Source organism: Amblyraja radiata, chromosome 8, assembly GCF_010909765.2.
Source record: "Amblyraja radiata isolate CabotCenter1 chromosome 8, sAmbRad1.1.pri, whole genome shotgun sequence".
Taxonomy (NCBI): domain Eukaryota; kingdom Metazoa; phylum Chordata; class Chondrichthyes; order Rajiformes; family Rajidae; genus Amblyraja; species Amblyraja radiata.
This window is the reverse complement of record NC_045963.1, coordinates 18,853,875-18,867,455: the sequence shown is the minus strand read 5'-3', so window position 1 is coordinate 18,867,455 and position 13,581 is coordinate 18,853,875. Positions and strand designations below refer to the sequence as shown.

The following is a 13,581-nucleotide window of genomic DNA, read 5'->3' as shown; positions in this document are numbered from 1 at the left end:
GCATTATTTATGATGGACAATATTTACATGCCAGAGCATCAATGAACATTAATGTGATAGATTGTGAATATTCACCACCAATACAAATACAATAAAATACTTCCATCCAGACAACAGAAGCTGCAATTTCACTTTATCACAATGTAAAATACTCAGTACAATTATAGACTAAGTTAAAGGCAGCATTTGAAATAAAACATATAAACAGGTCACATTAGATTGTGTATTTTACTCTGGAAAAATAGAAGTAAAAATTACCATTTCTGGACAGGCTCTTTATTATTGATCATTGGCCTGGCTTTGGGCATCCAGTACATGATTAGAATTAATTATATGATTCATCACACACATACCATCCATTGCCTCGAGTCAGTAGATATATTTTCTTCCCTCCACCAACAAACCGTCTTTCACGCTAATAATCCTTTTGCTATTTATTAAAATTTAAAAAAATCTCACAGGGGAATTCAAAGTTTCTGCTGAAAATGTTCTCTCGGTTAATAAAGAGTTGCAGTCATACAGTACAGAAATAGGCCCTTTGGCCCAACTTCCATATCAACCAAGATGTCTGCTAGTCCTATTTGTCTGCATTTGGACCATCTCTGAACATTTCCAATATGAGCCTGTTTAAAGCTTGTTCAAATGTTAGAATTGCACTTGCACTAGAGCTTCTTCTCATTGCATTTACCCACCATCCTCTGTGTGTGAAAAGGTTGTACCTCAAGTCCCTTTTGGACTCCAACCTCGGTAAAATCTACATTGCCATCCATCTTATCTATGCATTCGTGATTTTAGATACCTTTATAAAGTCACCCCTCAACCTCCTACACTCCAGGGTAGAGTCCTCCCTGATCCAGCCTCTTGTTATAACTTAAATCTTCCAGTCCTAGTAACATTCTTGCAAATGTTTTCTGCCCCCTTTCCAGTGTAATTCCTCTTACTTAGGCAACCGTATCTATGCACAGTACACCAAGTGTGATCTCAAACGTGTTGTGCAGCTGTAACATGACATCCCAATTCCTGTTCTCAATGACCTAACCATCTGTATCTCCCCTCTCAGGGAAACCATGTACCTCTATCCCTAGGTCTCTGTTCTACAACACTCTGCAGGACCCCACCATTTAGTGCGCAATTTCTGGACTGGTTTAACTTCCTAAAATGCAAATACTCACACTTCTCCATGTTAAATTCCATCTGCCATTTCATGCCCCCTCCCCAGTTCACCTGTTGGAATCTTAAAAAAATCATCTACACTACAAATGTTGGTGTTATCCACAACTTACTAACCACGTTAACAATATTGTTATCCAAACCGTAAATGTACGTGGCAAACAAAGTGGGTCAGCATTGATCATTGGTTGCAGGCCTCCAATCCAAATAATAACTTTTCACTGCCCTCTGACTCATTTAACAAAGTCAATTTTACATCAATCAATCAATCAGTTTTATTCGCCACGCTCATATAGTGCAAGTTAAATGAATTTGGCCCATCAAATTGGCCCTCTTCCCCTGGATCCCATGACTCTAAACTCCCAGACAAGCCTACCACACAGGGCCTTTTCAAAGGCCTTGCTAAAGTCCATGTGAACAACATCTACTGCCTTGCCCTACTTAACCCTCTTCATCACTTTTTCTGGAGACTCAATCAAATTCATGAGACATGATTTCCCACACACAAAACTCTGCTGACTATCCCTAATCAGTCATTGCCTTTCCAAATACTGGCACATCCGGTCTCTCAGAATCCACTTGAATTACTTTCCCACCACTGATACTAGGCTCACCAGCCTGTAGTTTCCTGGCTAGTCCTTGCAACCCTTCTTAAACATTAGCCACCCTTTATTCTTTCAGTACCTCACCTGGGGAAAAAGACGATGAAAATATGTCTGCCAGTGCTCCTTCAATTTCTTCCCTAGTTTCCCTAATGTCCTACTTGATCAGGAGCCCTGAAATAATGTATAATATCACTAAACCGATTCAACACGGGACCAAACTTTTTGTGGATTATGTTTGACAAAGGCTGTAAATCTCAGCATGCTGTCTGGATAAAGGTGATCTGCAGGAAAGCAAAAAAAACAATTTCCACCACATAAATACATTGTCTACGATCAACATCTCCATGGCCTGAGAAATGATGCATCCATGTTATGTTTATACATGTAGTGCATGCCCAAGTAGAGTTAGCTGAAGATTGAGGTACAGAATGACCAGTAAACTTCATTAAGCTCTGCTCTTTTGATACAAAATGTACTCTGTACTTCAGTTTTGGAAAAGCATCCTGATTTGGACTGCCATGAACATGTACATTTGTCAGTCTTCAATATGCAAACTAAGCACACACGGTAGTAGCTCAAGTTGTCCAATTCTTTTAATCTCAGGCCATGGCCTCCAGTAACATGTTTATCATCGCAACGGGATGATAAACAGACACTGAATCACTGTTCCTTTCAGCAAATGAAAATCTTAGAAATTGAATATCTTCCTTTGTCATACAGAAAAGCTAAAAATGTAGAAATCCAAATACAAATATTATGTAGACTTTATTGAATGTTGCTCAGAACCCCAAATAAGATGTCTCATTACAAAAAAGCTTCACACTGCCAAAGGTTTACAGAATGGAATGGTTCTCCGACATGATATCAGAATGATTAGTTGAAGAAAAAACATACAATATTTTATGCTTGAATTTCTAATATTTTCTCTGTAGGCATAATTCACTCTCAGTTCACTCAAGGCCTGTAGCATTGTGAGAAGCACATATAAAATAGGAAAAATCTAAAATTAAATAGCTGACTAATTTTCTATGTGCAGCACAATCAAAAAATTATTTTTTCAAGTCATAATTCCACCAATTATTTTCACTGGCCACAAATGATAAATTCATTTATTCTCTGAGAATTCTAAAAAGTGACATAATAAATTCATGATCAGACAGTTACAAATATTGTGGTCACTAATGTTCAAAGTTCATATCTTTTCCTTTCAACATAGTTTACAGCTCATCAAAAAAGCTGGTCATTTTTGGAAGTATACTGCTGAAGGTTTGTCTTGTGTTTGTATTATATCCACACACATATTCCAAAATACGTGTGAAATACCCCATCACTCTTCGACTGTAACTCTAAGTCAATTGTTGATGCTCGTCATTTGGCACTTGATTTATTGTCTTGAGTAATTTGCGAATTGTGAGTATCATTCTGTATTTCACCAAGCGTTTGACTCCTTTGGAGCCGCAACTCTTCAAGATTTTTCCAAAGTTCCTCTCGCTCTTGTTCCTTCTTCTTTTCACTGCAATATGAAAATATATTATACTTGTTAATGAACAATGTATTGCAAGGCTAGCAGCTACACTTTTGAGCAGAGTTGGAGAAAATATTTAACAATTAGTATTTTAATAATTAAATATCATTGTAATCAATCTCCTATTGGCGCTATTAGTTTAGTAAAGTTCAATAGATTTCTTAAAAAACACAAATGAGTAGGTTAATTCCTATAAATAATCTACATGAATTCAAAATTATCAAGAGCCCATTCAACTTTAAAATATATTTTGCTATTTCGCATACTATGACCTAGATAATAAAACATTATATAAACATTCGCATGTATGAAATTTATACATTATTGAAATTAACTGAACATTTGTTTTAGGTATCATTTTCATATGGCATTAATGCTAATCAGCACAAAAATAAATACAGTAAGCCCTCGTTATAATGGACCGGGGGGGTGGTGGAAATAGTGTCTGTTATTGCCAACAGTACGAACATAATCGAGTACGTGCAGGGACAAGACCAAGCCATTGCGGACAGCACGAAGCAGTAGCAAGTGCGAGGGGAGGGAGTCCCACGGAGACTGAGCATGTTCTGTTGGTGACGGCGGCCTGCAGAAAGAGCTGTCCAGGGGCTACAACGTGAGCCGCAACAAAAGCCGTGTCACTGGATTGTGCGGTGGGTGAAGATGGGCTCGCTGGAGTCGAGTAGGGTCGGAGGCCAGAGCTCTAAACAGCCAGAGAGACAGTGCGGGCCGAGGGTGGCATCAGCAGGTCCATCCACTACAACCAAAATCTGTTATAAAGAAGTCTGATAAAACAAGGGTTTACTGTAAATCAAATATATCTATGCAGATCATACTGTACTGTTTCAGGGGACCATTTATGGAAACAAGGGAATAGCTTGTATTCAATGCACTATGCAACTTTTACTATGAGGGACCATTAACATTTAGAAAGTGGAAAACAAAATAATTAGTGAATGATGATTGCATACCGTTGTCTTTCTGCTTTGTATGATGTTGTAAGTTCATCAAACAGTGCCCCATTCATCTCCATTAACGTTTTTAGTACGTTGTAAACAAGTGCTACAATAGTTCTGTAAAACAATTTGTATTCTCATAAATGTTCAAGATAATTACATTTATGTTATTTAATGAAGAATCATACAAAGTAGCTGCTATAAATTCTCTGCACTCCAATCTTAAAGATCAAAAGCAATGTAGAAAGATTGAGCTATTCTCTTTAGCATTCTAGTTCTAACTGAAAAACGCAATGATGTCAAGAAATTGTATTCATATTTAAACTACCCAATGTGCAGACTGCTATTCAAGTTGGAGTAAAAAATATGTTTAATGAAGACCTTGGGATCTTCACAAGCTAACAGGGAAATTACTTCCTTAAGTATTTTATGAACTTTTGTTTTTAAAGATGGCAGATCAATTTTTTTTAAAGAGCATGTTAAGGATTGAAGCAACAGTATCAACTTAAAGTATACTTTCACTTTCTTAATAAACCCCAGACATTTCTATAGGATACAGTAGGATGACTAAAACGCTATCTACTTTGAATACCCCAATTTATCCAGATCTGCTTAATGCTTCAGAGTTATTATCGGAAGAGAATCTGGTTCCGATGAAGTACGATTGAGGTTTTTAAAATCCGCAAAGATTCTGCTCAGTTGGATGGTATATTTGAAGTGGGGAGGACTGAGAACCGGAGGTGGCATGCAAGTTTAAGTAAATAAGTCATAAAGGTTCAATGGTATCTTATTGTCACATGTAAAATAAATGTTACAAATAATTTATCTTAATGAGGAATCATTAATCCTTTCCTAATCCTTGTAAAAACCATTAGCAATTGTGCTACGTCATTCCTGACCTCATTCCAAGAGAGCTGGGCAATTTCCTGATTAAAATAATTTTTAGTTGTAAAGATGCAGTGAAGCTCTGAATAGTACAGAGCTTACCAGTGTCTTGTGAGGCACTGCTAACCGGTCCTAGATGATCCAAAAGGAATTTTTCTGGGGATCAAGTTTTTCTAGGATCCAAGAAGACTGTACACAACAGCTGAAATCCGCACTCCATCTGCAGCAACCAGCACAATTACCATTTATACTTATTGATGAGTTTTAAACTATCTTCATCAAAAATGTAAAGACTGATTCTAACGGAAATGCCTCACTTTACTTTAGAATAGTCAGAATGTAAATCCAGTTTAAATAACTATTGGTGTATTAGTATTATTGTTGCGTGTACTGAGCTATTGTTCGAAAACATTATTTGATAGAGAAAGTCTAGACGGAAGGTCTGTACAACTGAAGCAGTTTTAATCAGCTACTATCCAATGAACAACAATAGCAAACAACAAGCATGGAAACCAATCTGATGCAGGATCCAAGAGCAGATTCCTAAATGCAAGTGCTGGGGTATTTCTGCAAATAGTTTTCTATCATTGGACTCTGAAAGTCCAGCAGCCCAGCAACAGATGAGTCAGGAAAAGGCACACAAGTTTGACATCTCAACCCAAGATCTGAATTATACCAATAGTGAGAAATTCATTGTTTAATGTGGACCTGGGTTCGATCCTAAATACAGGTGTTGTTTGTAAGGAGTTTGTACGTTATCCCTGTAGATTTTCTCTGGGTGCTCTGGTTTCCAACCACGCTGCAATAAAGGAGAGGATTGTAGTTTAATTGTTTTTTGTTAAATTGTCCCTAGAGTGTAGAATGGTGTTAATGGATTTGGTTGGTCGGCGCAGACTCAGTGGACTAAGAGAGGGGGGGGTGTGTGTGTGTGTGTGTATAAATCTATATTTAAAGTACTTACGTGTTCCAGTGTTCCTTGGAGATTCTGTACAAATTACCAAACATAATTGGTAGAATTCTCTCAGAGTTATCTTCAATTAGGCTAAGAATGTACTCATTATTCCAGAAATATAAAGCTCTCTCTGCAACCTGTTGTGGAAAGAAATCCATTTGAGAATACTTAAAATAAAAAGATCCATAACATTAATTTCCAGTAAACATTTTCACCATGTCATATTTGAGATTTATAACCCCAGTGTCAAGTGCACCAATAAGGATAGGAAATTGAACAGCTAATTCAGTTTCTTAATCCATTGCTGATCTACTATTATAGCTCCACTTTAACCATGAATAACAATTAATGTGTAATAATTAGTGCCAGATGAAAAATGAAAATGCCTCCAAGCAAACGGCATTTTAAAGATTATAACTCTTTCTCTTTTGTCAAGTGGAAAATTCTTTGTTTCACCTCTATGATATTATCATGTTGCTGACACAAGGAAATGCAGTTGCTGGTTTACAAATAAAGACACAGAGTGCCGAAATAACTCAATGGGTTAGGCAGCATCTCTGGAGAACATGGATGGGTGACATTTCGGGCTGGAACCCTTCTGCAGACTGACTGTAGTGGGCAGGGGGAGAGTTGGAGGTGGGACAAAGTCTGGCAAATCATGGGTGGATACAGGCCAGGAGATTATTTCATTGGCAGGTGGTTCGACACAGGTCAGAGATGAAAAGGAAGTCTAAGGTAAGGAATAAGGATGGAAGAGGCGTGAAATGTTAAGGCTGAGAAACTAATATAGGTGGAAGGAGACGGGGGAGGGGGAGAAGAGAGTTTTTGTAGGTTACTTACCTAAAATTGGAGAATGCAATGTTCATCCAATCGGGGCACGGGAAAGATAGGGGCAAATAAGAGAGAGGAGGGGGGGGGGGGGGGGTGTTTGTGGGCTATTTCCCTAAAATTCCCTCCTATCCATACCTCATTATCTCACACTTTTTGTCTTTTCACATCCAGCCTTTGTCCAGCCATCTGCTAATCAAAACCCCATCATCTGTATCCACCTATCATCTGATAGACTTTGCCCCACCCCGTCATCTTGCACACCAATGTGCATTGTTTTCTCTTTTTTTGGAGGAAGCTAATGCCTCTCCACACATCTGTATTGAACTATAAGTGGTTAATGGCAAGGTCCAGGGCCAAATATTCAAACTTGTTTTATCTTTACAGTTGGCAGAAAAATGTCATATTTTTCCCTCCTGACCTATGGAATTGCAGTCAGTGGAGCAGTTATTCCGTGTTAAGCAGAACGATTGCTTCCTTTGATCCACCAAATTTTCTTCAGTCTCAATAATGACTTAATACTTTAGACAAATAGGCAATGTGCAACCTACAAATTGAATCCATTTGTCCTTGAAACTTGCAATTTAGATTCTACAAGTAGCATTGGGTCTTATATTTAAGCGCCTTTGTGTCAGAAACATAGAGTTATGTGACTCCCTCATTTACAGTTCTGACTGAAAACTGAAAGAAAAATGACCATTAGCATCAGTGGCACAGCACAGGCAATTGCGGTGCATTCCATCGCCCACCATCAGTTAAGTTGGCATTATGTTTCTGGATTCATACACATCCTCTGCCTCCAAACAGACAAAATAAACAAATGCACCACTCCATCTTCTGCTAAATTTTATACTGAACGTATTATAGAATGGCAAGGTCCTGGGGATGTTGTAGAGCGGAGGGATCTAGGAGTGGAGGTCCATAGTTTCCTGAAAGTAGCATCACGGGTAGATAGGGTGGTCAAGAAGGCTTTTGATACATTGGCCTTCATTAGTCAGGGTATGGAGTAGAGAAGTTGGTTACAGACGTACAACACGTTGGTGAGGGCACATTTGCAGTATTGTGTTCAATTTTGAACAACCTGCTGGAGGAAGGATGCCATTCAGCTGGATAGAGTGCAGAGAATATTTACAAGGATGTTACCTGGACTCGACAGCCCGAGCTATTGGGAGAGGTTGAGTAGGCTAGGGTTATATTCCCTGGAGTGCAAGAGGCTAAGGGGTATTTATATAGTGATGTCTAAAATAGTGATGGGAACCAAGAACCAAAGGACATGCATCTAAGGTGAGAGAGGAAACATTGAATAGTAAGGAACCTGAGGGGCAAGTTTTCACAGAGGATGGTGGGTAAAGAGAATGAGCTGTCAGAGGAGATTGTTGAAGCAGATACTATTACAGACATTTGGACAGGTATATGGATAGGAAAGGTTGAGAGGGATATGGGTCAAATGCAGGCAGGTGGGACAGACGTTGATGGGGCATTTTGGTTGGCATGGATATGTTGGACCAAGGACCCTGTTTCCATGTTGTATGACTCTATCTTAATGTGGTAAGAATTATTTTTCTATTTCATACGTACTGCGTTTTAAATATTAATAACGTACATTGCTAGATATGTTTAACTTTAGTTATATTTTTAAAGAAATTAGAAACAGCAGGAGTAGGCCAATTGGCACTGTGAGCATGCTTCACCATTCAACAAATCATGGGTAAACTTATCTTGGCCTCAGTACTATTTTTCTATTCTCTATCTATATCCTCTAATCTCATCCACTGCGTTCAATGTTCCGGATGTGGTCTCCGTTACATTGATGAGACCAAGCATAGACAAGGCAACCATTTCCCCGAACACTTGTGCTTGGTCTGCCAAGACCTGCTGGATTTCCCGATTGCTAATCATTTGAACTCCCCTTCCCATTCCCATGTTAATATATAACATTATGAAAGGCATAGATAGGGTAGACAGTCAGAACCTTCTTCCCCAGATGGAAATGTTCAACACTAGAGGACGTAGCAATAAGGTGAGAGGGGGAAAGTTTAATGGAGATCTGCTGTTTCACGGTACTGGGACCACACAAGAGACTGCCTTATCAATTTCCAAAACAAATCTCTTAAATGGCCCCTCCCATGTTGATTCATATAATTACTGGAAACATTGCAGATGTAACAACCACCACAATCTTTGTCTCCAGCATCAACCCTTTGTAAAATATCAGGTTTTACATCCGATGATATTCCTTTACATGGTTGTTGAGATTTCAATGTGCTTTTAAACTTATTGGCCCTGGACCAGACTTCTTGAGGATAAATAATCTGAAAACTCTTGAAAATAAAGGTTGCTAAATGGACGTACAATGCTAAAGGACACGCCACAGTTTATGCTCATGTGTCAAGAAATGCAAGTTGAAAAAACTAAAAGTAGACAGTTATTTTCATACGTTTCCCCGCCCCCTCCCGCCCTCCCCCACATGAAATCAAGAAGAGCAAATTTGATTCCGTACCTAGATTGTTTGGGTTGTGATTTGCGAATACTTGAGGGATAAATTTCTGTAACTCGAACAATTGTAAAACAGGTAGTCGCCTGTATTCAGTTATCTTAATATTTTGCTGGAACTCAATCTTAGTTCAGCAAAAAAAGTCCACAATGACCTATTACACTTGCCATGGTTTTCTGGTCACTATTGTAAATGAGACAAAAGATGACAGCTTTATTTATCAGAAATAAATTCTTTACCTGGAAATGTGGGTTTGACACACACTTGGCTATTTGCTTGAATAAAGGTTCTTGGACATTTTTGAACTGAGATGGTTCTATCACATCTAGAATTTCTTCTACTTCACCCAAATACATGACCTGAAAGCAGACAAATTGAACCACAAATAAGTTTTATTTTCAAACAATTAAAAACATGCAATATCTATTTAGTATGTAGAAAAAGTACATTTTTATCATTTCGGTTGTTCTAATATAACCACAAGCCTCCCACAAGTACAACAAACACCCCGAGTCGACACACACAATCCCAAGGTAACCGTATAACAGTATGCATGATTTGCCAGAAACACCCACATTCTGAGGACTAATAAGACTGATATAAGATTATAATTTGATGGATAAAACAGTTAAAAATCTGATGATGATACTAATGAAGATTCGTAGGTTGCAGGAAATCTCCATTGGATTTGTGCATGATCAAAAATGTGACAAAGAAAGAGGTGAGCTCATATATTTGGCAGGAGCAAACAAATAAAGAGAATACACGATAGATGACAGGATATTTAATCACATAAATAAACAAGGCATATCTGGAAATACATATCCAGATCCCTTCAAGAAGCAGGACAATTAGATCAAATTGTTTAAAGGCATACAGAATACTTCCCTTTATCAGTCGAGACACCAAAATGCAGAGGTAATTCCAAAACTGTTAAGTAGGCCTCTTCTTCCCTACAGCCATCAGGTTATTTAACACTACAACCTCATAAGCTACAAACTACAATAGCCTATTATCTCTATACTTATAAAACTCTGATCTTGGATGTGTGTGTATGCAGTTCGTATGCATTTCACATCTCCTCGAAAACACGATACGCTAACGGTGACATTTTTACATATTCCGAAAGAGACTTACGCCATGATGTCAAAAATCGCCTTATCTGAAAATTTCATGCATTATTTCTCGAGTTATTTATGAAATGTTCACAAATCTCAACTAACTTAGAAAATAAACGAGATGGTCTTGCTGATGATGTCACAATGGATCTGACTGCCTGCCTCTGCTCACACTGCGAGTGACGTCACCCCTGTTCTGTCTTCTGTACTTCTTGGCTTCTTAACTTTTACTTCTTTAAATTCGTCACTTAGCGTTTTTAAACTGCTGCTCAGGTCATGTTACGCGCTCCGCTGGGCTCCTTGAAGTTCTAGAACATGGCGGCGGCAGTCGTTATCGCCGCGCGGGTGAGGTTGCGGGGCAGTGCGGTGGGAAGATGGCCATGGGAGAGGCCTTCTATGGAGACCTGCGATTCCTCCGTTGATCGCAGAGATTCGGGGAATCGTGACGCCTTTTCCTCGCTGGTGATCCCGATCCCACCTGGCGATCTCTGGCCATCACGGGGGCCGACCTCCTCTCCGCCTCCCCCGCCCGATTGTCTGTCACGCGGGTGGTTGGGCTTCCCCATCGGAAGCCACGATCGGCCAGTCCTCCACTGCTTTTGACCGTCCTCAGATCGCGCCCGCCCGCCCATGGCCTCCCTCGAGTCTACTCCCCCATTATCATAAATATTAATGATTCTATGACTGATTCTACATTCCAGTAATAAATAAGGTCCAAACCAAGAGCATGTTAAATCCATTATCCTTCCTCTCAGGTAGACAGGTAGCTCTTCTACACATTTATATGAACAATGATACACAATTTTAAACCTTCTCAAACTACCCAATCCAAATTGGAGGGTAATGTCATTATGCAGAATCATAATCATGGTATTGTCTTTATTCAGTAAGGATGACAGCACCATACATCCAGGGGAAAGCAACAGATTGTGATCAAGTGTAGGAAGAAATGTGATTAATCTCCATCGATTGTCTATTGTCTCCATCTCTTTTCTCCCTCATCTCTATGTTCGGCACGGACTAGAGGGGTCGAGATGGCCTGTTTCCGTGCTGTAATTGTTATATGGTTATATGGTTATATGGTTAATCACTCTCCTCCCAAAGTCTCATCTCCCGTTATTCCCACTGCACTTATCCCAAACTTAAACACTACATTTAAGTTGAGGTCAAAGAAGCTAGTTGAAATGGAACACACGCAGATAAAGACCAAATCTGTAAGTTTACTAAATCTCTAAAGCACAGGATTTATTCAATGTCAGTCATTTTAGGGACTCTCAAATCTGAAATGGTCGATTTGTTTTCAACATTAAATATAATAATAATAATAATAATAAATTTTATTTATGGGCGCCTTTCAAGAATCTCAAGGACACCGTACAACAATTTAGCAGGTAGAGGAAAAACATGTAAGGGGAATGAAATAAATAGTAGAGACATGACTAGTACACAAAGTAAAGACAGAATACAATTCAAAACACAATATGAGGCAATTAATGCACAGATGAAAAGGGAGGGGGACGTGGGGCTAAGGATAGGCAGAGGTGAAGAGATGGGTCTTGAGGCGGGACTGGAAGATGGTGAGGGACACGGAATTGCGGATCAGTTGGGGGAGGGAGTTCCAGAGCCTGGGAGCTGCCCTGGAGAAGGCTCTGTCCCCAAAACTGCGGAGGTTGGACTTGTGGATGGAGAGGAGACCGGCTGATGTGGATCTGAGGGACCGTGAGGGTTGGTACGGGGAGAGGAGGTCAGTGAGATATGGGGGGGCCAGATGGTGGAGGGCTTTGTAGGTGAGGATCAGGATTTTGTAGGTGATCCGGTGGGAGATGGGAAGCCAGTGAAGTTGTTTGAGGACTGGAGTGATGTGATGCCAGGATTTGGTGTGGGTGATGAGTCGGGCGGCTGCGTTCTGGACCAGTTGGAGTCGGTTGATGTAGGTGGAGCTGATGCCAAGGAGAAGTGAGTTGCAATAGTCCAGTCGGGAGGAAATGAAGGCATGGATGAGTCTTTCAGCAGCGGGAGGTGTGAGAGAGGGTCTGAGTTTGGCGATGTTGCGGAGATGAAAGAAGGAGCTTTTAATGACGTGGCGAATGTGAGGCTCAAGGGAGAGGGTGGAATCAAAGATCACGCCAAGGTTGCGGGCCTGGGGAGATGGGGAGACAGTGGTGCCGTCGATGGTGAGAGTGGGGTTATTGATTTTGCTGAGTGTGGCTTTGGAGCCTATAATTCTGTCTTATCGCTGTTGAGTTTGAGGAAGTTATGTTGCATCCAGGTTTTTATAGCTGACAGGAGTTGATATGGGAGAGGGGGGGGTTGTGGGGGGATTTGGTGCCGAGGTAGATCTGGGTGTCATCGGCGTAACAGTGGAAGTCCAGGTTGAAGTGGCAGAGTATCTGACCAAGGGGGAGGATGTAGATGATGAAGAGGAGGGGGCCGAGTACGGAGCCTTGGGGAACGCCTTGAGTGACTGTGGCTGTAGTAGAGGTGTGGTTGTGGAAAGAGATGAAGTGGGATCTGTTGGAAAGGTAGGAACGGAGCCAGCTGAGTGCAGAGCCTTCAATGCCGAGGTCTTTGAGTCGGGTGAGCAGGATGTTGTGGTTCACTGTATCGAAGGCTGCGCTCAGGTCGAGGAGGATGTTGAGGGAACCAGTGTCAGCAGAGGTGAGGAGGTCGTTGAGGACTTTGAGGAGAGCAGTTTCTGTGCTATGGAGGGGGAAAGCCAGATTGGAAGGGTTCAAGTAGGTTATACACAAGGAGGTGGGAATGAAGTTGCGACGCAACGATACGCCCCAGGGTTTTTGAAAGAAAGGGGAGGTTTGAGATTGGGCGGTAGTTAATGAGAGAGGAGGGATCAAGACCAGGGTTCTTTAAGATTGGTGTGACAGCCGCAGTTTTAAAAGCGGAGGGGACAATTCCTTGGGACAATGAGGAGTTGAAGAGATTAGTGAGGTAGGGGCAGAGAACGGGGAGGCAGGACTTCAGCAGGGGAGTGGGGAGAGGGTTGAGGGAGCAGGTAGTGGGTTTGGAAGAGCTGATGAGTTTGGAGATTTCAAT

At 40.5% G+C, this 13,581-nt stretch overlaps 1 protein-coding gene across 2 annotated transcripts in view; it reads right to left on the bottom strand.

Moving 5' to 3' along the window:
* Nucleotides 1–2,509: 2,509 nt before the first annotated feature.
* Nucleotides 2,510–13,581, bottom strand: part of ppp2r5a (protein phosphatase 2 regulatory subunit B'alpha) — a 106,658-nt gene continuing 95,586 nt past the window's right edge. For both annotated transcript variants that reach the window (XM_033025306.1, XM_033025307.1), the window contains 4 exons: nucleotides 9,652–9,771; nucleotides 6,100–6,227; nucleotides 4,269–4,370; nucleotides 2,510–3,288 (listed from right to left, as the gene is read on the bottom strand). In XM_033025306.1, the coding sequence (XP_032881197.1) occupies nucleotides 3,144–3,288; nucleotides 4,269–4,370; nucleotides 6,100–6,227; nucleotides 9,652–9,771 (495 nt within the window). In that variant the 3' untranslated portion in view covers nucleotides 2,510–3,143. The remainder of the gene's footprint in view (nucleotides 3,289–4,268; nucleotides 4,371–6,099; nucleotides 6,228–9,651; nucleotides 9,772–13,581) is intronic.